Raw genomic sequence first — 26,305 nt, 5'->3', positions numbered from 1 at the left:
TGGTACAACACTATTCGGGCTATCAATAAAGTCGTGTTCAAAATTAGAAAATTGGTGAGGTATGATATTTTTTTAAGCAATTCTTTCGAGTAGGGAATTCGCTCAATGATATTTAAATATTTTCACCGATAATCAAGTACGATGACTTGTAGGTAACTAGAGACTGAGTGAATAGGAATTAGGAAGTGTGTGATATGGCGAAGATAAGGAAATGGGTCAACAGGATTTCAGAATGTTTGGTGTATGAAAGGGAAAGATGAAAAAGAAATGTAAGGTTAGGGTAGGTAAGTGGAGTGAGAGTAGCAGATATGAGGATATAAGTAGGTAACGTGTTAAGGTACAAAAGAGGATAGAATAAGGAATTAATTAATTAAGGGTAGTGTAGGGTAGTGAGAGTGGCTATAAAAGTTAGTTAATTTAGGTGGGAAATGAGGGGCGAGAAGACTGAAGAAGAGATGGATAGACAGAATACCGATCATATGGAGGTGTGGAATGAGAGTGGCTGAACCTGTATATAGCTGTGAGAGACGGGGGAAGAAAAAGTGTAAAGGTAGAATAGTTATGTTAACAATGCCGAATACGTAGGATAAGATCTTGAATTGCAAAGGCCACTAGCTTCAACTAACCATAGGTTTACCTAACTAACCTTCTTATGACTCATTAGTACACTTTGAATAAAAAGATCCTGAGTTGCTGCAGGTTGCCGAACTTGGTTGCCGTGTTTGATTATCAAGTTGATCCTCTGATTGTTGACACCATGGATAGTCCACGCCTATGTTAAATACATTTGAGGCCGCGTTCCCGGAGGGGAAGGCAATTGAGGCTCCTTTATATTGATAGTCGATACTCGATATGAGTATACTTTGTTTGGCCTCAATTGTTCCCCTCGAAGGACGAAGACCGTTGATAAGACCATTATGTCCTATCCATATCTTTATTATCTATGATGGAGCCATACCCAGCTCACTCGTGTAAACTTGTTGCTGGTTGGGATGTCAGCGCACTATTTGTTTTCCATCTTTGACCCATGCGTATACTACGTATACTACCTAACCTAACCAAATGTACGATTAAGAAAACACTAAAATGATTGTGCGTGGGTCGGAGAGAGAAATAAATGGTGCGCTAAAAATCTGACATCCTCTTAAGTGTTAAATATTTGCCTGCATGTATGCACTAAAAACAGGCAAATATATGCACTGAAATATTCAAAAATATTAAAAATAATAAAATATTCAAAAAAATACTGAATGAAAACGTTTTTATAAAAATTTTTTTAAATTAATAAATAATAATTCAAATTGGTTTACAAAAAAAATTCTTCATTTACACACTTGGTAGGTAGGTAACGGATGAACCGAAAATATAAAAACATTTTAAGAGAATAAGCATAAATACGAAGAAATCATGAAAACATGCAATTATATTAACTAACCAAAAAAAAAACGCATATTTTTAGCTCCATAATTTCTGTTAAAATATTAGGAAAATGTATTAAGTATCGTAAAAGTGCTAAATTTGAGTTATTACTTAAAATTTTATATTCATAACAAATTATAATAGAAGGTTAGGTACTGTTATTCCACATACCTATATTATAGTTTAATTTAACTAAAACCTAGTAGAGTCTGATAAAATTTGGTTCCTTGATTTTGATCATACAAACTTTAAATACTAAACTATGGGTCTGAAATTTAGTTTATATAGATCTAAATAATCCAAAACATATATTGCTTCAAAATATAAAAATAAAGTGTCTTGTATTGTAGTAGGTAGGCAACATTCAAAAAAAAAACTAAAAAAAATCATACTTGAAATCTATGTATAATATACATATATTGTAATAAATGTTCAAATCTTTATTATAGTACATTATAAAAAATTAACTTAAGTTCAATATAATACATTATAACAGGTGTTCAAATAAACATTTCATACCAAAAATTTTGTTAATTCACACAGTCTCTCTTCAATTTTAAATTTTTCTTCAAATTATCTACAAAATATAAATGTTTAGTAAATTGGAAGACTTGATTAAGTATTTAATCATTTATCTAAAAGAGATGTGCCGGGTCGCCACATTACTATATCGAGGGGCCATGGTGCAAGCGTCGTCCATAAATATCATAATATATATTATATTAGTTACAAACTCTTGAATTAAGAGTTATGTTTGAGAATTTAATTAATTTCCTAAAAGGAAATGCCTCAAGGTTGCCTTAGTAGATCGAGGGACCGTTGTTAAAGTGCCGTCCACCAATAAAGTACCGGGAAAAAAACGAAGAATTCAAATATAGAAGGTACTTATATCATATACTTTTATCAAAGTATGATTGTGTTAGTCACAGTCTTGTAAATGATAATATTGTCTTATGTTTTCCCAATCTAATTATACAAAATACTGAAAATTAATGAAATCACAAATATTAGTACAATAGAGAGACTGTGCATTGATTTACAAATTTGTCTTAAATTTACTTTTTACATAGAGAATAATATGAAGGTGGGCTGGGCTTTTAATATCAGAGTATGGGGGACAGGTCTGGGATTTCATATTATTATTAATAGAGACTCGTTAATCGCTTTTATGTGCTTCAAATTGTTTACACGAGTGAGCTGGGTATGGCTCCATCATAGATAATATAGATATAACATAATGGATAGGACATAATAGTCTTACCAGCGGTCTTCGAGGGGAACTAAGGTGTCAACAATCTAAGGATCAACTTGATAATCAATCACTTATAAGTTCAGCAACCTGCAACTCAGGAACTTTTTATTCAAAGTGTCCTAATGTAATTAGTCATAAGAAGCTAGTTTGGTAAACCTATAAGATTAGTTGAAGCTTTGGTGATGATAGACGACTACAATCACTAGTCGAGAGCTTTGCGATGATGTTTTCCTACTAACTATAAAGGTATTCGATATTGTAAACATAACAATGAAAGAAAATATTTAAATAATATTAATTTGGTTATGTTAGGTTAGGTTAGGATAAGACAGTAAATTAGACGTTAACTTATTATTATAGTTTTTAACACGGTCTTAAAGACTGTCAGCTAGAGTTGTACCAGTATAGTTATTAAAAACTTAAATACAGCCAACATTAAATAATGATTTTTTTAACACAACAAATTATAAAATGTATTTTAAAATATAACAAAATATAATTTTTTTAGGATTTTATAAGGTTTTTAATACTTATGAGCTTTTGTAAATAGAAAATGTATAAAATCAATAGTTTTAATTTAATATATAGTTTTGTGTTTTATTATCCTACTGTCAAAGAATTCTCAGGGTTTTCTTTCCACATTTTTTCACATTGTACTATATCTAATTTTTTTCCGCACATATTTACAAAGACTAAAACAGATATCTGACTATGTTTTTATTTGCATTTAGACTTTATAGTTTGTTATTTAATATTGACTGTAGACCCAGCCAAACACAATATTATTTTAAATTAAACATTATTTTGTGTCCTTCATAAATTACAATCACATAATAGAGTCCGTGCAGAACCTTTTTCTGATTTAATTTTTTTGCATCCTTTATAAATTACATTCGTTTTTATACATTTTCTAATACATATATTACGGTGATACACCTCTGATCATAATAACTGTTCGTATTATTATAATGTAAACAACTGATTTCTCAAACAATTTTTTTTTCAATTGATTGAACTCTAGTAGATTTTTTTGTATAAAGATTTTTCAAGATTAACCGGCTATACCTGGGAGTACGCTGAGTACCCGTGTACTCATAAAGCGTGTTCCTACAGTCAAATTTTTTCCAAATTTTTTTTTTTTCTAAAATCAATTTGCCTGCAGGCGCCAACACCTACCTTCAATTTTTTTTTTTAGTACTGTAACTCTAGTTGAATATTTTGTATTGACTTGAAAATTGATAACTTGGTGCCCCATGAATAATTATTCTTTAATAAACTAAATATTTTGAATAGTTTTTTCTAATTTTTTTTCCAAATTTAATTTTGTTTTCTAAAATCGATTTGCTTGCGGGCGCCAACACCTCCTTTCAATTTTTTTTTTAGTAATGTAACTCTAGTTGAATATTTTGTATTGACTTGAAAATTGATAACTTGGTGCCCCATGAATAATCATTCTTTAATGAACTAAATATTTTGAATAGTTTTTTCTAAATTTTTTTCCAAATTTTTTTTTGTTTTCTAAAATCGATTTGCCTGCGGGCGCCAATCCCTCCCTTCAATTTTTTTTTTTTTTAGTACTGTAACTCTAGTTGAATATTTTGTATTGACTTGAAAATTGATAACTTGGTGCCCCATGAATAATCATTCTTTAATGAAATAAATATTTTGAATAGTTTTTTCTAAATTTTTTTCCAAATTTTTTTTTTGTTTTATAAAATCGATTTGCCTGCGGGCGCCAACCCCTCCCTTCAATTTTTTTTTTTGGTACTGTAACTCTAGTTGAATATTTTGTATTGACTTGAAAATTGATAACTTGGTGCCCCATGAATAATCATTCTTTAATGAACTAAATATTTTGAATCGTTTTTTCTAAATTTTTTTCCAAATTTTTTTTTCGTTTTCTAAAATCGATTTGCCTGCGGGCGCCAACCCCTCCCTTCAATTTTTTTTTTCTAGTACTGTAACTCTAGTTGAATATTTTGTATTGACTTGAAAATTGATAACTTGGTGCCCCATGAATAATCATTCTTTAATGAACTAAATATTTTGAATAGTTTTTTCTAAATTTTTTTGAAAATTTTTTTTTGTTTTCTAAAATCGATTTGCCTGCGGGCGCCAACACCTCCCTTCAATTTTTTTTTTTAGTACTGTAACTCTAGTTGAATATTTTGTATTGACTTGAAAATTGATAACTTGGTGCCCCATGAATAATCATTCTTTAATGAACTAAATATTTTGAATCTTTTTTTCTAAATTTTTTTCCAAATTTTTTTTTCGTTTTCTAAAATCGATTTGCCTGCGGGCGCCAACCCCTCCCTTCAATTTTTTTTTTTTAGTACTGTAACTCTAGTTGAATATTTTGTATTGACTTGAAAATTGATAACTTGGTGCCCCATGAATAATCATTCTTTAATGAACTAAATATTTTGAATAGTTTTTTCTAAATTTTTTTGAAAATTTTTTTGTTTTCTAAAATCGATTTGCCTGCGGGCGCCAACACCTCCCTTCATTTTTTTTTTTATGATTTTAACTCTAGCCAAATTTCTTAAACATTGACAATCTGTTACCCTTTGAATAATTTTTTAATTAACTAAATACTTTGAATAGTTTTTTCTGTTTAAGATTTGGTTAGGACATTTTAGTTTGAATTTCGTAATGTGTGTTTCTAATGTAAATTTTTTTCCAAATTTTTTTTTTGTTTTCTAAAATCTATATGCCTGCGGGCGCCAACCCCCACCTTCAATTTTTTTTTGTTATGTGACTAGTTGAATTTTTTGTATAGACTTTGTAATGTGTATTCCTACAATAATATTTTTTTTTAAAATTTTTTTTTGTTTTCTAAAATGCTTTTGCCTGAGGGCGCCAACACCCTCCTTCAATTTTTTTTAGTTATGTGACTAGTTGAATTTTTTGTATAGACTTTGTAATGTGTATTCCTACAATAATATTTTTTTTTAAATTTTTTTTTGTTTTCTAAAATGCTTTTGCCTGCGGGCGCCATCACCCTCTTTCAATTTTTATTTTTGTTATATAACTCTAGTTGAATTTTTTGTATAAACTTTGTAATGTGTATTCCTACAATAATATATTTTTTTAAATTTTTTATTGTTTTCTAAAATGCTTTTGCCTTCGGGCGCCATCACCCTCCTTCAATTGTTTTTTAGTTATGTGACTAGTTGAATTTTTTGTATAGACTTTGTAATGTGTATTCCTATAATAATATTTTTTTTTAAATTTTTTTTTGTTTTCTAAAATGCTTTTGCCTGCGGGCGCCAACACCCTCCTTCAATTTTTTTTTAGTTATGTGACTATAGTTGAATTGTTTGTATAGACTTTGTAATGTGTATTCCTACAATAATATTTTTTTTTAAATTTTTTTTTGTTTTCTAAAATGCTTTTGCCTGCGGGCGCCAACACCCTCTTTCAATTTTTATTTTTGTTATGTAACTCTAGTTGAATTTTTTGTATATACTTTTTGAACATTGATAACCTGGTGCACTTTGAATAATCCACCATTAATGAACTAAATATTTTGAATGGTTTTTTTCTGTTTAAGATTCTGGACGTTTTAGTTTGAAGTTTTTAATTTCAATTTTTTTTCGTTTTCTAAAATGCTTTTGCCCGCGGTCGCCAACACCCTCCTTCAATTTTTTTTTTTTTTGTTATGTAACTAGTTGAATTTTTTGTATAGACTGAAATGTGCATTCCTACAATAATATTTTTTTTTTAATTTTTTTTTGTTTTCTAAAATGCTTTTGCCTGCGGGCGCCAACACCCTCCTTCAATTTTTTTTTAGTTATGTGACTATAGTTGAATTTTTTGTATAGACTTTGTAATGTGTATTCCTACAATAATATTTTTTTTTAAATTTTTTTTTGTTTTCTAAAATGCTTTTGCCTGCGGGCGCCAACACCCTCTTTCAATTTTTATTTTTGTTATGTAACTCTAGTTGAATTTTTTGTATTTACTTTTTGAACATTGATAACCTGGTGCACTTTGAATAATCCACCATTAATGAACGAAATATTTTGAATGGTTTTTTTCTGTTTAAGATTCTGGACATTTTAGTTTGAAGTTTTTAATTTCAATTTTTTTTCGTTTTCTAAAATGCTTTTGCCCGCGGTCGCCAACACCCTCCTTCAATTTTTTTTTTTTTGTTATGTAACTAGTTGAATTTTTTGTATAGACTGAAATGTGCATTCCTACAATAATATTTTTTTTTAAATTTTTTTTTGTTTTCTAAACTGCATTTGCCTGCGGGCGCCAACACCCTCCTTCAATTTTTTTTTTTGTTATGTGACTAGTTGAATTTTTTGTATAGACTTTGTAATGTGTATTCCTACAATAATATTTTTTTTTAAATTTTTTTTTGTTTTCTAAAATGCTTTTGCCTGCGGGCGCCATCACCCTCTTTCAATTTTTATTTTTGTTATATAACTCTAGTTGAATTTTTTTTATAGACTTTGTAATGTGTATTCCTACAATAATATTATTTTTTAAATTTTTTTTTGTTTTCTAAAATGCTTTTGCCTGCGGGCGCCAACACCCTCTTTCAATTTTTATTTTTGTTATGTAACTCTAGTTGAATTTTTTGTATTTACTTTTTGAACATTGATAACCTGGTGCACTTTGAATAATCCACCATTAATGAACGAAATATTTTGAATGGTTTTTTTCTGTTTAAGATTCTGGACATTTTAGTTTGAAGTTTTTAATTTCAATTTTTTTTCGTTTTCTAAAATGCTTTTGCCCGCGGTCGCCAACACCCTCCTTCAATTTTTTTTTTTTTGTTATGTAACTAGTTGAATTTTTTGTATAGACTGAAATGTGCATTCCTACAATAATATTTTTTTTTAAATTTTTTTTTGTTTTCTAAACTGCATTTGCCTGCGGGCGCCAACACCCTCCTTCAATTTTTTTTTTTGTTATGTGACTAGTTGAATTTTTTGTATAGACTTTGTAATGTGTATTCCTACAATAATATTTTTTTTTAAATTTTTTTTTGTTTTCTAAAATGCTTTTGCCTGCGGGCGCCATCACCCTCTTTCAATTTTTATTTTTGTTATATAACTCTAGTTGAATTTTTTTTATAGACTTTGTAATGTGTATTCCTACAATAATATTATTTTTTAAATTTTTTTTTGTTTTCTAAAATGCTTTTGCCTGCGGGCGCCATCACCCTCTTTCAATTTTTTTTTTTGTTATGTATCTCTAGTTGAATCTTTTGTATAGACTTTGTAATGTGTATTCCTACAACAATATTTTTTGTTAAATTTATTTTTGTTTTCTAAACTGCATTTGCCTGCGGGCGCCAACACCATCCTTCAATTTTTTTTTTAGTTATGTGATTTTATTTAGTACAATATGTCTGATCCTAGTTCGAATTTTGTGATTTTATTTATATTATGTAATTTTAAGGATTTTTTTTTTATCTTAAAATTAATTATGCATAGATATTTTTTTTTATAGAAACACAATTTTGTGTGTTAATTTAAAATATTAAGTCGAATATGAAGTATTAGTTGGTGTTTTGGTAATTTGGCTGAAGCCAATAGTGTCAATTAATTTTTTATGTTCTCATATACTTTTGTAGTTTTGTACATTAATACTCAATATATTTATTTTATACTTTTATAAATCTTTATTAAATCTAATAGACAAACGTATAAATGTATAATATATACTTAAACATTTTACACTTAGTATCTAACCAAATAAAATATTATTATTTTTCCAAATATGTTGTGTTTATGAATGTTTCCAATACTATTATTATGTATTATGCATACAGCAGTATTATTATAATTATTATGAACCTTTTACATAAAAACATAAATAATACACAAATACTGCCAAATATGTTTAGGTAGTTATTTATTATTTTGTAAGATATCATTAAGATTAAAGATCATTTAGATAATCTTTACATTTGTAATTAGTAATTACCGAATAAACCTTGAACAAATTACCTAACAAAAAAAATTATTTATACATGCATTTTATTTTGTCATTCAGTACAACATTGAAGTATTAATAATAAAAAAGGTGGGCTAGTGGATGTCGCTCTGCTGTACAGTAGGTTACAAGTGGATCACTGTATAATGGATGGGATTAAATTTGAATTCAATGATATAATATCATTGTGTAAGAAAAACGATTCTGAGTGGAGACGGTATGTCAGTCTAGGTTTAAGACATTATATAGGTACTTATCTATAGTATTAAAAAAAATAATTGACCTATAATAAATTCCAAATTAATCATATCACAATATCCATTAGGTACTTATAACGCGTTATACATCAACAAAAAACCGTGATACTATCAGTAGTATATAATAGAGAGTTCAGACCGCTGATCCCCGCACCCTCCGCACCCTCCGCACCCTCCGCACCCTCCGCACCCTCCGCACCCCCGCACCCTCCGCACCCTCCGCACCCTCCGCACCCTCCGCACCCTCCGCACCCTCCGCACCCTCCGCACCCTCCGCACCCTCCGCACCCTCCGCACCCTCCGCACCCGCCGCACCCTCCGCACCTCCGCACCCTCCGCACCCTCCGCACCCTCCGCACCTCCGCACCCTCCGCACCCTCCGCACCATCAGTTAATTAGTGTTAACGATTATCCGTAACGTGTGCGGTGTATAAATCTCCTTATCAGTAATTAACTCCTACTATCAGCATCTGATGCAACTACCGTAACCTTATCAGTAATTAACTCCTCATTAGTGATAACGATTATCCGTAACGTGTGCGGTGTATAAATCTCCTTATCAGTAATTAACTCCTCACTAGTGATAACGATTATCCGTAACGTGTGCGGTGTATAAATCTCCTTATCAGTAATTAACTCCTACTATCAACGTTGAGTGTGAAATTAAAAATAAACATATATTATTATTAAATATCGTATGACGCATATATTTATTGTTATGACGGTGTAGATTTATTCAAATAGCCGAAAATCACGAAATAAACGCTTATTGATATAATTCAGAAATATCTACTGTATGTCTACATTTGGAGTACTGTGTAGGTTTTTTTGAAAACGATCAAATAGCCGAAAATCACGAAATAAACGCTTATTGATATAATTCAGAAATATCTACTGTATGTCTACATTTGATGTACGGCGTAGGTTTTTTTGAAAACGATCAAATAGCCGAAAATCACGAAAAAAACGCTTATTGATATAATTCAGAAATATCTACTGTATGTCTACATTTGATGTACGGCGTAGGTTTTTTTGAAAACGATCAAATAGCCGAAAATCACGAAAAAAACGCTTATTGATATAATTCAGAAATATCTACTGTATGTCTACATTTGGAGTACGGTGTAGGTTTTTTTGAAAACGAACAAATAGCCGAAAATCACGAAATAAACGCTTATTGATATAATTCAGAAATATATACTGTATGTCTACATTTGATGTACGGCGTAGGTTTTTTTGAAAACGATCAAATAGCCGAAAATCACGAAAAAAACGCTTATTGATATAATTCAGAAATATCTACTGTATGTCTACATTTGATGTACGGCGTAGGTTTTTTTGAAAACGATCAAATAATCGTATATATCTATTGAATAGATGGCTATTATCCCTTTGTTATCGATACGACCTTGTCGTACACCAGCTGCAGCTGCCGCCGTTGTCAACGGCGTTCAGTGTGTCACAGTTTCTTGTACACGTTCTATGCGTTTGCTCCTTTCGTGTTTTTCAGCATTTATTATTTGCTCGACATTATTTAAAATATAATCAATTATTATTACTCTATGTTTAAAAGGCAACGGCGTTCAGTGTGTTCGTTCAGTGTGTCACAGTTACTTGTACACGTTCTATGTGTTTGCTCCGTTCATGTGTTTTTCAGCATTTATTATTTGTTTGACATTATTTAAAATATAATCAATTATTATCACTCTGTGTTTTAATTTTTACAAGTGTTTTAAACACTATATTATTTTTCATCTCGTTTTTATTTCAAACATTTTAAATATGTTCAACTGCGATCAGTGTCCGTCGGTGTTCGCACGTAAAGACGGTTTGGTTAAACATGAAATAACTCATGCGGGCATACGTTTTCCGTGTACCGTATGTACATCGACATTCAACTATAAATCGCATGTCAATAGACATCTGAAAAATATTCATGGTATGTTATAATTTTTTTATTCAATATTAATTTATTGTTATTTTTTTTATTCAATATTAATTTATTATTTTTCCCAAGGTATCGTCAACGTTCCGACCCACCTCAGACCAATGCCTGCTGCACCGATCATTACACAACCGGTAGAGCAAAGAATCGTTCAGGTTGCTCCAGCTCAAGTTCAGATTGCACCCCAAATATTTGTTCCTGATGTCCCGGCCGGTGGCTCGAACATGTTAACCGAAGACGAAATGTGTATGGAAGCCATGGACGAATTTGAGGATACAGGTTAGTTTTATTTATAAGAATTAGATTTTTAAAAGACCCACTGATTTTAACGGATCAATTTTTAAAAAAGATATACCGACAAGTATTATTGCTCGATCAATTAGATTTTTAAAAATAAATATCGTAAAATAGATTTTTAAAATTCAGCAAATTATCGTACAACACTTAATCAATTACTTAGATTTATTATAAATTTTAAATATAAATTCTATATTTTTTATTTTAAACTTATCAAGTGGTCTGTGAAGCGATCAATGGTATAATAGTTGGAGTATTCCGGCATTGTATCGATCAATTCACTCGTCGCATCCTATGGGGTAATAGTTGGAGTATTCCGGCATTGCAACGGTTGTCAGATCGTTTGGTAGATTTAATTTTTTCAACGCGATTTTTATTATATATCAACATTTTTATAACTTTGTAGTTATATCAGTAGATTTTTTTTTCTATTTTTTAAGATTCGTGAGGTTAATTAGATTTCTAATAGATACGGTATTAATTTTATTAGATATTAATATTAGGTTTTTTTTTATTTTTAAAGATTCTTACACCGTTACCGTCAACGGTAAACGCGTTTCTACGGCCAATACCGCCTCGGCTGCTAACGTTAAAAGGGTTAGGTTGAATCTCGTTAAGGCTCCAGGGTTTGTAGAAATTTTGTCGTCCGCAAATAGAAAAATAGTTTGGTACTATGCTAAAAATATCGGCAATACAACGATTTATTCCGACTTTATCCGACCCCTCATGCCTGAACTAGTCATTTTATTAAAGACCTCCGTACAAAAACATACTATTAAATTCAACCTGAAGCTCGAAGCTACGTACAACCGGCCCAACGTCCCTAATTCGTCGGAGAACCGGGCATTTAAAACAGTGGCGACAGAAATTTACCCTGACAGCGATATAAGAACTATTGTAGAGAGAGCGTATATGAAGTTGGTTCAGGAGAAAGATGATTACATCGGGAGGGGTAGTGGATTTACACTGGAGTCGATCGATGGGCTGTTGTTGGCCGTGTATAAATATACACCGATGGGCGGCTCGTCGTATATTAAACTACCGGAATATATAGATAGAAAACGGGGGACCATCAACCCACAAAACACGGATCAGGAGTGCTTCAAGTGGGCGATTTTGGCGAGGCTTGTAGCCGAAAAATTATCTGATAGATATAAATATTTTGTCGGAGAAAATTATAAAAAGCATGAGAAAAATTATAATTTTAACAGTATATCGTTCCCGACACCACTATCAGACATCGCCAAATTTGAAAAAAATAATAATAACGTCTCTATAAATGTATACGGCCTCGACAAAAAATTCCAGGCACCCCGTAAGTACCCAACGTACGAAGTGTATCCGTTACGTGTGGTCGACGAAGAAAAAAAGGATCATTTCGACCTGTTGTTGGTGACGGACGGCGAAAATAAATCGCACTATGTTTACATTTCGAATTTTTCACGGCTCATACGTGCGCAGAAAACGAGACACAATGGCAGTGTCATTTTTTGTAAAAGGTGCTTCACCAGCTTTGACAACCAAAATTTAAAATTCAAGTTGAGCGGACAGGAGGCCCTGGACCAACATAAATTGATTTGTGGGGCGCACAAGCCAATATTACCGGAGATGCCGAAGGAGGGTGATTGTGTTGAATTCAGGGCGTGGAAAAACACGGTTAGGCACCCGTTTGTCATTTACGCGGATTTCGAGGCGATCTTGACGAAGGCGGAGGAGAAAAAAGGGGGGAACACAACAATTATTCAAAATCATGAGCCGATGAGTTATACATTTTTTGTGAAGGCGAGCGATGACGTACCGGCAGAATTATTGGTTCAACACGAGATACCGGCGGGGCCGGTAAAACATAGAGGGAGCGAAAACAGGACGGACGTGGCGAGACATTTTGTGGAGACGATAGTTGATGTGGCCCGGAAAATTGAAGGTCTGATGAAGACGAATATACCTATAACCATTACTGAGGACGAAGAAAAAACACATAAAGAGTGTAATGCGTGTAACTTATGCAAATGCATATTAGCCGGGGGCGGTAAGGTTAGGGATCATGATCATTTAACGGGTAAATTTAGGCAGACCTTGTGCTCTAGGTGTAACTTAGAGTTACAACAGCCTAAATTTGTCCCTGTCTTTTTTCATAATCTCTCAAACTACGACTCGCACTTCATAATCACTGAACTTGGGTATGATACACAGGCGATCAACGTTATACCGAACAGTGAGGAGAAATTTATATCTTTCTCGAAATATATAAGTAGTACCTTCACTGTTCGGTTTATCGACACGTTTCGGTTCATGGCGTCGAGTCTGTCGTCCCTGGCCGAAAATTTAGTTACACCCGAACATGAGAACTTCCGTGAGACAGCCAAACATTTTGTCGCCGGAGATATGCCGCTCGTGACTCGTAAGGGGGTGTACCCGTACGAGTACACGGATAGTTGGGAGCGGCTGGAGGAGACGAGGTTACCGAGGAAAAGAGAATTTTATAGTACGTTGACAGAGACCGGGATTAAGGAGGAAGACTTTGAGCACGCGAAGTTGGTTTGGGACCACTTTGGCTGTACGACGTTGGGCGAGTATTCAGACCTGTATCTCAAAATCGATGTATTGCTGTTGGCTGATGTGTTCGAAAACTTCCGCGACGTGTGCATGAGGGCATACAACCTGGACGCCGCCCATTATTTCACCGCCCCTGGACTTAGTTTCGATGCGATGCTTAAGTTCACGGGGCAAAAGCTGCAGTTGCTGGACGATTACGACATGTTGTTGATGTTCGAGAATGGTTAGTATATTATTTTTAAATGTGTATATATATAATAATCTTATTTATTTTTATAGGTATACGTGGTGGATTGGTTCAAGCGAGCAAACGATATGCGAAGGCGAATAATGCAAAGACCCCGGGGTATGATGAGACAAAAGAGAAATCGTGGATAGTGTATCAGGACTGTAAGTATATTTTTTCAAAACTTAATAATATTTTCATACTTATTAAGTTTTTTTTTTATAGGTAACAACTTGTACGGGTGGGCAATGTCCCAGTACATGCCGTACGGTGGGTTCAACTGGGTCGAACCTACATTAAACGGACTTGATGATTTGAACGACACATCACCCATAGGGCGAGTGTATGAGGTGGATGTAACATACCCACAAAAATTACATGATAAGCATAACGACCTGCCTTTCCTGCCGCAAAACAGCGTGCCTCGAGGGTCGAAGGTGAGGAAGTTGATGGCGACATTTGAGAAAAAGGAGAATTACATCATACATTATAGGAACCTACAGCAGGCCATTAAGAATGGTTTGATAGTTGAAAAAGTAAATATTTATATTTTATAAGATTTTAAGCAGATTTTTAACATTTCTCTTATTTTTTATAGGTACACAGAGTTATTCAGTTTAGCCAGTCGGATTGGTTGGCTAAATATATTAAGTTAAACACAGAGATGAGGAAGAAGGCTAAGAACGATTTTGAGAAAGACTTTTTTAAGCTGATGAACAATGCTGTATTTGGTATGTTACTTTATACTATTTATTATATTTTTATTAATATTTTATTTTTACAGGTAAAACAATGCAATCGAAGAGGAAAGAGATGAAGATGGAGTTGGTGTCGTGTGAGAGGAGGTTGCAGAAACTGATTAACAAGTGTACATTCAAACACTGTACCAATTATAATGAAAACCTAAACGCTGTCGCTTTAGAGAATACAATTATTAGATTCGATAAACCTATATATATTGGTAAATATACTTTTTACCACTTTTATCATACATCTATTAACACATTTTATTATTTTTCAGGATTTGCAGTACTAGACATATCAAAAACAATGATGTATGACTATCATTACAATGTAATGAAGAAACACTATGGCCCTAGATTAACTCTTATGTATACTGACACAGGTAAATATAATTAAAATAATCTCATGTATATATTATATTAATTTAATATCATTCTTTTTCTAGATTCACTAGTGTATCACATTCAAACGGATGACTTCTACAAAGACTTGGCGGCTAACAGTAGCTTGTTGGACCGGATGGATACTGGCAACCTACCCAGTGACCATCCGTGCCATGTGATAGAAAGAAAGAAGTCCCCAGGATACTTTTCTGATGAAGTGGATGGTGATATAATTACTGAATTCTGTGGATTGAGAGCCAAGTCATATGCTTTCAATGTGTATGCCGGACCGGAGGAAAGAGTTTGTGGTGAAAAAATCAAAGCGAAGGGGATAAGAGGTCATGTGGTTAAAAACCACATGACTCTTGAAGATCATAGGAAGTGTTTGTTTGAAGAAGATGGATTGGAATTATATACAGAGAATGTATCGATAAGATCATTCAACCACCAACTGATGACGATAAAAACAAAGAAATTAACGTATAACAGCTATGATGACAAGAGGGTGGTGCTAGAGGATAAAATACATACATTAGCACATGGACATTATAGTATAGAGTGAGTTAATACATTTATATATTTTTAAATTATTGTAATGATTTTACTTTTATATTTTATAGGGAAGATGAACCCGAGGATGAATGGCCTGAACTCGACTATGAGGTAGATGACAGAGGGCGACGATTGAGTAAACTGGATAAAGAGTTTATGAGGGAGCTTCTTTGTTACACAACTAAATAGTTTTATTTCAGAAACTTAACTTATTTTTTTGTTATATAGTTTTATTGTTTTGTTATATATTGATTATTGTAAATAACTTGTAAATATTATCCTATTAATTGTTATATAATGTAAATACTTGATAATAGATTATTGTGTAATTTGTAAATATTTTTGTAAAATATTAGATTAGTGTATAAATTTGTAGTATTAACACCTTTATAATGTATACTTTGTATGTAAATGTATAATTTTTATATTGTATAATTTGTAAATACTCTATACCGTATCAGTATGCTTTTGCTAGATATGTAAGATAGTTTACAATGTTTTCTTGTAATATTTTTTTTTTCCTGTATAATTGTTTAAGCTATAACCATGTTTTTGCCAATATATTTAATTAAAAAATCTTATAAATGTAAAAATAAAATAAAAAACAATGTTAAAATATTATTATGTTTATTAAATAAAATGTATACAAAAATCTTTAAGAATTATTTATAAACCATTTCCTTATAGCAAATACTTTATAGAATGTACATTGTTTTGGATTAAATTCCATATGAAAAATACAGCAAGGTAAGGTTTCTTCATCGCATATTTGATCCAAACGTGGACATCCAAGGTCTTCGATGTTGATTATTGCGACTTGAGGTATAAATTCTGCGAGCATCTGTTTTTTCTGTTCGCCTTTGACATAAATGCAGGTGAATTTTAATGAGTTCAATATTCTACTTAATTCTTCATACTCAACATCACCATATTCTATAGTTAGTTTATGATAGTTATGTTCCAGCCACTTGTTAGTTTTTTCACTCTTGTTGTCTTGCATAGTTTTTGAATTTTTAAAAATCCAGTGTTGAGTTGCCCACGTTGCTGTGTCGACTATAGACATTTCTTTAATAAAATATTTATTTTTTGTTCCAAGAATGCAATGCATGTCTACGATAGCCGACGACATAATTACAGGTTTTATTAAATTATTGTAAATATTTATATCACTGACAGAGGACTACCGCACACAATGGGGTATACAGGTCGACTGAAATTATACTTCAATTTCTCATATATTTAACCAACTAATTAGTAAGTATATTAAATAAAATTAAGTTTTCTTAATTTTTTTGCCTTCAATGATCTCTAAACGTGAGTTTAAATCTGAAATATATGTTCCATGATTCGGTAATGAATTTTCATCAAATATTCCAGTTATACGATTTACTTCAGCTTTTAATTGAGCCACGTCAAGCCCCTGGATAGCGATTGCTGTACTAGTTTCAGCACAGTTATTAAATAGCTCCGACATACGATTTTCGCAATTTAATAAAGACTTATTACTTGTTTGTATATTATTTTCCAACAATTGTATCTTATCATGTAGATTAACAATATTACTTTTCAAAGTATCAATTTCTTTCTGTTGGAGTTTCGTATCATTTAGTATCGTTTTGTTACTTGACTGAATATCTGAAATAATTCTCCTAGTGTCACTCACCTGAGAACTACCAAACACGTTCATAGTTATAAAACGACTGACACTATTTTTTAACATCACGTGTATTTATCCAACTATTATGTATATTATCGAATCCTAGCCACTTGACGTACATTTGATCGCCCTTTTTGCGAATAATTTTCTCGATTAAATATTCGTTTGGGAAATCGGTCTTGCTTATTTCCGAAGAATAAAAACAACCGGCAATAGGGTTACTCATATAATCTTGCAACTGATAAGTAGCGGGCAATGTTTTATTTATTTTGATAATCTCGAATATTTCCGTAGACCAGTTTGGTAAATAACCTTTTGTAAATACGCCTTTCTGTGTGCTTATACGAACTTTATCACCGACTTTGAATTTAATTTTTTCATTATTAATTTTACGCTGTTTTATTACCACTGAGGCGGGGTCGGAATCTGCTTGTATTGGTGTCATTCCTATCGTCCTGTGTGGTGAATTATTGTATTCGTCGAGCAACTTTGGTAGAATTGAAACCCATTCGCGAGAGCCACGTGCAGTAAACTCCTTATACATTCTCCCTTTCAAAGTACGATTCATCCTTTCTGCGATGCTAGCCTTTAGAATACTGAAAGTTGAATATTTGTGTATGCCATACTTGCTCATCAAAGCGTCAAAAGTGGTGTTGTAAAATTCTTTTCCGTTATCGAGTTGTAAAAGTTTTGGTGAACGTTCGACTAATATTGTAGCCATCGCGCTAGTAACTTCTTTACCTGTCTTAGACTTTAACGGTTTCGCCCAAGAAAATTTCGTAAAACAGTCAATTACAACCAGGATGTATTTGTAACCACCATTTACTTTTGAATATGGTATCATTTCAACCAAGTCAGCTTGCCATAAATCATTTTTTCCATAGACGTTAACTCGACGCCTAGTGAAATTTTTCCTTGCTGGTTTATGAAGTTCGTTAGCGATTTCCCGTTTAGACATCTGGAACTCGCTTTATTAGACCGGCCTCACGTAATTCCTCGAAAATCGATATTATTTCGTTTGAAACGCCTGTATTACCAGCGGCCTTTGACGCTAGAAGTAGACGTAATCGATCGACCAACTCGTTTGGATTGTCCCAATACACTAAGTTATTTTTCTGCAATTTCATAGACAGTCCACTGCCCGAGGGAAATAATTTATTGATGATTGATGTATATTTAAAGCCACCCTTTTTTATTATTTTTCTTCCAATAGCTATATGTGCTGATGTCTGTGCCAATATAGATTTATACACATCTAAATCGTTATCGGTATAAACAAGCGGATTTTTCAAAAATAATAACTGAATAAGACCTGAGGTTAAGTTATAAACAGTACCGTCGTCAATAAGTATAGTGTTTTCGATGAATTTTACTTCTTTATCGCCCAATATAATATGGCCATTTGGAAGTTTTTTCGGACCGTATATTTTATCCAAGTCTGTAGACTGTAGCCAATTTTCAATTTCCTGTTGATAGTCGTCTGCAAATGAGTTTTTCGAGCTGACGTTAATATTTTCTTTGTTTAATCGAGGTTTATTCGATATTTTAGTTAATGGATCGATTATTGGTTTTAATGTCTGTGTCATTAGTTGTTGAACATTATCCGAGCCTGTTTTTAATGCGATATATTTACGTTTAATACTTTCCTTAGCTTTGACAAGCTCATCTAGAACAGTAGTTGCATCCGTCATGACTACGTTTTAAATGATAATATTTATTAATTGTATCGCCTTATATAAGCACATAAGTATCAAACCCAAAACGATAACGTCCGTTATCACGCCCACAATCTTTACAAATAACAACAAATGTAAACATCTCACGGTTCCAACATGTCATACAAAAATTTTTAAATTGTACATATGTCATGTCCCCTGAACAGTGCTCTTGATATACATGTTTTAAATTAGTTTCATCTTGTTTGAACAATACTATTAAATTTGCATTATCACGTATCAGCTGTTTAGGTACTTTTGAATAACTCTGAGCCAGATAAAATATATCAATTTTATTGTGGCGACCTCGAGAAAAATAATCTTTTATTACATTTTGTTGTTCTCCGATAACATCATCCAAGATAAAAATTGAGTTCGGTAAAACTTTCTCGGGTGGAATTACTTTATCATTCTCGAAAAAGGTAAAAATGTTGATACCATCAATACCGTCAATAATACGTTTCAGTAATTTATATTTCGGTTGTTCCAGCGTCTTGGAGTATATGTAAACGTTTTCAAATCGCAAACCGTTTTCATCGACGAGTAGAAAATACATCAGATTGGTTTTACCACAACCAGAGCTCCCAAGTACCAACGACCTTATCGTATTTGGGAAAAGTTCACCGTGTCTCAGCTGAATTGTCTCGGGGGTATCAATGTTATAAATCCGAAGTTTTTTCTCTTGTTCAATAAGACGCATTTTTTTTTAATTTTTCACTATAAATATAGATGCAATGTTAGCGATAACGTCACACGATGTCTCACGTTCGTAAGCGAAACAACAATAAAGGATCCGGTCTTATTAACTCTGTTATAAATCATTTACCCGTGGAATTGCATTTACCAGGCTATAGGTAAGTCACTACATAATATTATTGTTATTATTAAAACCTGTCTACATTTTATATATTTGTTATAGATTTGCCGGTCCTGGAACCAAATTAAAAGAAAGACTAGCGCGTGGAGAACGCGGAATAAACCGTCTTGACGAGTTGGCCAGAGCCCACGATATCGCATACGAAGAAAGTAATTCACTAACCGATAGACACAGAGCGGACGAAGTATTAGAAAATCAAGCTTGGGAAGTGTTTAAATCTAAAAACACAGGTATCAAGGAAAAAGCTGCGTCTTGGCTGGTCACTACAGCCATGAAGGTCAAACGTAAGATTGGAGCTGGTTGCGGATTTAAACAAATGGTTTTGGCTGCTAAAAATTCGATCAAAAATAAAATTAACGAAAAAAATATAACTAAATTAGTAAAAACATGTCTGTCAGCTGCGAAAAAATCTAAAAAATCTAAAAACAAGAAGACTAAAACTCCAAGGATTATACCGATACCGAAAAAGGGCGGTGTTTTACCATTAATACCTATTTTTGCTGGTTTATCTGCATTAGGTGCACTTACCGGAGGTGTCGGTAATATAGTAAAAGTCGTGAAAGAATTAAATTCTGGTAAAAACACTCCTATTCATTTAGGCAAAGGCTTATATCTAGCACCTCACAAGGGTAGTTCTTATAAAATCGTAAAAGGTAAAGGTTTATACCTAGCACCATACAAGGGCGGATCAGTTAAGAAGAAGAAGAAGTCTAGGTCAAAAAACTAATTGTTACGTTACCCGATAGAGCGTTGTTCGATTATGAGGTTATAAAATACGCTGTCATGTTGAAAATACCTCATTTCATTGGCGTATTTTCTAGAGACAAGTTGCCACAACGTTTAAAAAATCAAGAGTCGGCTGTAGTTAATTTAGACACTGAAATCGGTACAGGTACTCATTGGGTAGCGTATAAGAAAATCGGAAAACAAGTTAAATATTTTGACAGCTACGGAAACTTACCCCCTCCGTTAGAATTACAGAAATATTTCAACGGGTGCAGTATCGAATATAATTACGATAGACATCAAAAATATAATACAACAAACTGTGGTCACTTGTGCTTACAATTTTTATCATGTACACTATAACGTTAACCGGCAACTCGAGTGAATTGTCATGCGACTTTTTTCCACCTATAGAAGTCAGTAAAAATGCTAAAATCTGTCTGCTGGGTTTTCAAACAAATAATTCTATACCTAATGTAAACGAAAAATGCAGCAAAATAGGAATCACAAATAATATCGCTGGTAAGCGTACAAGCGGAAGCTATACAATACCCACTGGATCTTATGAGTTGAAGGAAATCGAAGCGGCAATAATACGTGTATTACCTAATTCAGATACTTTATTCATGTTGAGAGCAGATAATATTACATTAAAATGCTCAATGTTTTGTAGCGAAACTGTAGATTTTTCCATGTCTGATAGTATAGGACAGTTATTGGGGTTTAAAAACCGTAAGTATGGTGCTAATGTCAATCACGTATCAGATGCGTTGGTCAATATTACTAAAACAAACTGTATATATATCGACTCAAATCTGGTTATGGGTTCATTCGTTAACGGTAAGCAGTGCCATACAATACATGAGTTTTACCCGAATGTACCTCCAGGTTATAAAATAATAGAGGTTCCAACACATTTGGTATTTTACCCAATTAATTCTACATCTATAACGCACGCGAGTATAATTTTAAAAAATCAAGACAACGAGTTGGTCGATCTACGAGGCGAGCCAGTATCGATACGATTATTAATTCAAGACTTGTGATGGGTCTGAAATTTTGTAATATAAATAGGACTACATATTATGTAAAACCTGTCAGTCGTATTAAAAACAGTAGAAAGGTAACAACTCCGAAGAAGAAGAAATATTCGAAACGTAAACAAGTTGATCATAGTCTAACAGCAGATAATTTGGCTTTTCTACGCTCGCTGAACGCTATTTAATATGGACGATTTGTATTTGGATGTAACGGCTGGATACACCGACGATTGTAAAATAACTCAAATTGACTATCATTCTTTTTTACCGTATTCAACATCTGCTCTTTCCAATAACGATGAGGTGCGTATTGCTCTGCATAACACAGAGTCTTATACTTTACCATGTGAGAGTTATATTTACATCGAGGGGACAATAATCAAACCTGTGGAAATAACTGACGAGATTAGATTCATAAACAACGGACTGGCATTTCTTTTCTCTGAAATGAAATACGAAATAAACGGTACTCAAATTCAGAAACTCGTCAATCCGGGTATATCGTCCACATTAAAAGGATATTGCTCGTATAATAAAACAAATATTTCATCGCGTCATAATGCTGCTTGGGATAGCGAAATTAAAACTGCTAATAAAGATTTTATCGATAACGACCATTTTAACGGATGTATTAATCTTAAAGATTTGTTTGGTTTTTGTGAAGATTATAAGCGAATTTTAATAAACTGTAATCAGCAACTTATATTAAATAGAGCATCGATTGATATCAATGCCATCAAGCAGTTTAAAAATAATGAAGTTGTCGCAGACGCTCCTAAACTAAAAGACGTTAAAATAAACATAACAAAAATATTGTGGCGGATGCCTATAGTGAGAGTTAGTGACAGAGAAAAAATTAGACTGTTGAAAGTAATCAATAGTCAGAAACCACTGACATGTGCGTTTAGATCGTGGGAACTGTGTGAATATCCATTTTTACCTCAAAACACTTCGCATTCGTGGAAAGTGAAGACATCCAACAAATTAGAAAAACCTAGGTATGTAATAATCGGTTTTCAAACCGCTAGGAAAAATAGTCCGACTAAAGCAATGTCGTGTTTCGACCATTGTAAAATAAAAAACCTAAAGGTCTATTTAAACGCAGAAGTATTCCCCTATGAAGATTTTCAGTGTGACTTTACCAAGAATAAGATGGCGACATTATATCGCACGTATGCCGAGTTCCAGAAATCTTACTACGGACATGAAGATGTGAAACCTCTGTTGAATCGAGCAGATTTCAAAAATCTGTCTCCAATTATAGTTGTTGACATGAGCAGACAGAACGATAACGTGAAAACATCAACCGTCGACCTCAGGATTGAACTAGAAGCAGACGAAGCGTTCCCAGCTTCAACATCTGCATATTGCTTAATATTACATGACCAAATTATAAATTATAATCCATTTAATGGAGAAGTAAGAACCTTGTAAATACTTATTGTAAACCTTACTATTATTTTAATAAATAAAAAACTTTTTTTTAAGTATCACGCTTGTTTTATTTTCACATAAATTAGTCATACAAATATTAAAATAGACGTCGCTTAACATCACGTACTGGCGTCGGATGCTTGGCGAAGGTTGACTGAGATCGTTTGTGTGATGGCACTGGATGTTCGGTGAAAGTTGGGTAAGGTTGTGGTGGTGATATCGTCCTGAATTGGTAGAAAAAATCAGGCCCATCGTTTACCTCGCATGCCTGCGGGTTGCGAATCTCGGCTGGTGTCCGTGCAGGTCCATCAATATGATCTAGTGCCTGGGAAAAATAAATATAAAATAAATATTGTGTTTTTATTTTTAAAACTATGTTTATATAAATTACCTTAGCTAAAATATCATCCTTAGGCTGATTAAATCCATCACGTGCAGATGAATCGTCGTGTATGCTGAATATATTGCTGACCGGCGAATAGCTTGGCGACGTTGGTGTATCCATTTGACCATTCTGTAACTAAAATTGTATTAAATATTTTTTTTTTACATGTACTACTATATTTATGAATTACCTCATGCGTCAACTGTTGTAACACAGTTTCAGCTAGTTGTACGGTTGCATACATTTGTATTTGACCGATCATGTTTGGGTAAATTTTCTCCGTTCGATCGTCTTGTACGTTTTTAATGAATATTAACATCTCTTCTAAATTTTTCGGTGGTGATTTAAGGTGAGCAGATTTCTCATGTAGATACATCGCAAAATCGTCAAACTGCCTTGTAATTAATGGAGCAGTGTTTATTTCTTTCCGTACAATACTTTCGAAAATACTACATTCAAGATATTGAAGCTTAATCAAGTCCTCCCGATTTAACAGTACTCTGCACCCGTCCTGAGTTTTTGACTCTATTACTAGCACATTTTCTCCGCCATACACCATACTGGATATTTTATGAAATTCCGTCTCAAGAAATATGATGCGCTTGTACTGGACCGTATCTAATATAAATGATAAGATATGCCCCATCATAGAGAATATGCGTCTCAGGAAATCCGGCGATATTTTAACATGACGCGATGGTGTTAATAAATGAACGGTGACTTGAAAATTATCAGTAGGATCGACACCGACAAGTATGAATTTGCGTGCTGTAAAGTTGATCGTGTAGCTTGTGGTTTCGATGAGTTCAGCCGGTGGTGATGGTGGTACATACGTAAAGGTCTTCTTCTTGTATAATGCAGCGTTGTCTTCAATTGAACCAGCCATGTTTTTAAAAATTGTTTATTATAAAAATAATAAAGACTTGGAAAAATTGTAAACACTTAACAAATATAATAAAGACGGAGGAGAATCGTACGTGTGTACACTTGACGACAGACTGATTGAATGCCGACTCTTGCGGAGCCTATATAGTGTCCGTTTCACATTCACGTGTTGTAGATATTTCTGAATTATATCAATAAGCGTTTATTTCGTGATTTTCGGCTATTTGATCGTTTTCAAAAAAACCTACACCGTACTCCAAATGTAGACATACAGTAGATATTTCTGATTTATATCAATAAGCGTTTTTTTCGTGATTTTCGGCTATTTGATCGTTTTCAAAAAAACCTACGCCGTACATCAAATGTAGACATACAGTAGATATTTCTGAATTATATCAATAAGCGTTTATTTCGTGATTTTCGGCTATTTGATCGTTTTCAAAAAAACCTACACAGTACTCCAAATGTAGACATACAGTAGATATTTCTGATTTATATCAATAAGCGTTTATTTCGTGATTTTCGGCTATTTGATCGTTTTCAAAAAAACCTACGCCGTACATCAAATGTAGACATACAGTAGATATTTCTAAATTATATCAATAAGCGTTTTTTTCGTGATTTTCGGCTATTTGATCGTTTTCAAAAAAACCTACGTCGTACATCAAATGTAGACATACAGTAGATATTTCTGAATTATATCAATAAGCGTTTATTTCGTGATTTTCGGCTATTTGATCGTTTTCAAAAAAACCTACGTCGTACATCAAATGTAGACATACAGTAGATATTTCTGAATTATATCAATAAGCGTTTATTTCGTGATTTTCGGCTATTTGATCGTTTTCAAAAAAACCTACACAGTACTCCAAATGTAGACATACAGTAGATATTTCTGATTTATATCAATAAGCGTTTATTTCGTGATTTTCGGCTATTTGATCGTTTTCAAAAAAACCTACGCCGTACATCAAATGTAGACATACAGTAGATATTTCTGAATTATATCAATAAGCGTTTTTTTCGTGATTTTCGGCTATTTGATCGTTTTCAAAAAAACCTACGCCGTACATCAAATGTAGACATACAGTAGATATTTCTGAATTATATCAATAAGCGTTTATTTCGTGATTTTCGGCTATTTGATCGTTTTCAAAAAAACCTACACAGTACTCCAAATGTAGACATACAGTAGATATTTCTGAATTATATCAATAAGCGTTTATTTCGTGATTTTCGGCTATTTGAATAAATCTACACCGTCATAACAATAAATATATGCGTCATACGATATTTAATAATAATATATGTTTATTTTTAATTTCACACTCAACGTTGATAGTAGGAGTTAATTACTGATAAGGAGATTTATACACCGCACACGTTACGGATAATCGTTATCACTAGTGAGGAGTTAATTACTGATAAGGAGATTTATACACCGCACACGTTACGGATAATCGTTATCACTAATGAGGAGTTAATTACTGATAAGGTTACGGTAGTTGCATCAGATGCTGATAGTAGGAGTTAATTACTGATAAGGAGATTTATACACCGCACACGTTACGGATAATCGTTAACACTAATTAACTGATGGTGCGGAGGGTGCGGAGGGTGCGGAGGTGCGGAGGGTGCGGAGGGTGCGGAGGGTGCGGAGGTGCGGAGGGTGCGGCGGGTGCGGAGGGTGCGGAGGGTGCGGAGGGTGCGGAGGGTGCGGAGGGTGCGGAGGGTGCGGAGGGTGCGGAGGGTGCGGAGGGTGCGGAGGGTGCGGAGGGTGCGGGGGTGCGGAGGGTGCGGAGGGTGCGGAGGGTGCGGAGGGTGCGGAGGGTGCGGAGGGTGCGGAGGGTGCGGAGGGTGCGGGGATCAGCGGTCTGAACTCTCTATTATATACTACTACTATCATAGATATAATATATTAGTATACTTTAGAAGTTTCCCAAGTACCCACGAATAATATTATACAATCTCAACAAAATAACCGAAAAAATATTCTAAGT

At 33.4% G+C, this 26,305-nt stretch overlaps 2 protein-coding genes across 4 annotated transcripts; one reads left to right on the top strand and one right to left on the bottom strand.

Annotated features, from left to right (window-relative positions):
* The first annotated feature begins 10,164 nt into the window (after positions 1–10,164).
* On the top strand, positions 10,165–16,136 carry LOC132951194 (uncharacterized). Its single transcript, XM_061022959.1, has 10 exons — positions 10,165–10,822; positions 10,901–11,107; positions 11,649–13,904; positions 13,961–14,071; positions 14,133–14,443; positions 14,506–14,638; positions 14,692–14,868; positions 14,929–15,033; positions 15,097–15,592; positions 15,655–16,136. The coding sequence occupies exons 1-10, from the start codon at positions 10,666–10,668 to the stop codon at positions 15,773–15,775; spliced, it is 4,074 nt and encodes a 1,357-aa protein (XP_060878942.1). The 5' UTR covers positions 10,165–10,665; the 3' UTR covers positions 15,776–16,136.
* Positions 16,137–23,097: 6,961 nt separating this feature from the next.
* On the bottom strand, positions 23,098–24,621 carry LOC132951038 (uncharacterized). 3 transcript variants are annotated; one of them, XM_061022726.1, is made up of 3 exons: positions 23,611–24,621; positions 23,427–23,555; positions 23,098–23,360 (listed from the first exon to the last, which is right to left on the bottom strand). In XM_061022726.1, the coding sequence occupies exons 1-3, from the start codon at positions 24,304–24,306 to the stop codon at positions 23,133–23,135; spliced, it is 1,053 nt and encodes a 350-aa protein (XP_060878709.1). In that variant the 5' UTR covers positions 24,307–24,621; the 3' UTR covers positions 23,098–23,132. The 3 variants fall into 3 exon arrangements, with proteins under 3 accessions (XP_060878709.1, XP_060878707.1, XP_060878708.1); XM_061022724.1 differs by having other exon boundaries at positions 23,098–23,555; XM_061022725.1 differs by having other exon boundaries at positions 23,098–23,549.
* Between the last annotated feature and the right edge of the window lie 1,684 nt (positions 24,622–26,305).

The sequence above is a fragment of the Metopolophium dirhodum genome, chromosome 8 (genome assembly GCF_019925205.1).
Source record: "Metopolophium dirhodum isolate CAU chromosome 8, ASM1992520v1, whole genome shotgun sequence".
Classification (NCBI taxonomy): domain Eukaryota; kingdom Metazoa; phylum Arthropoda; class Insecta; order Hemiptera; family Aphididae; genus Metopolophium; species Metopolophium dirhodum.
The sequence above is the reverse complement of the archived record's forward strand: the minus strand, read 5'-3'. Positions and strand labels throughout refer to the sequence as shown.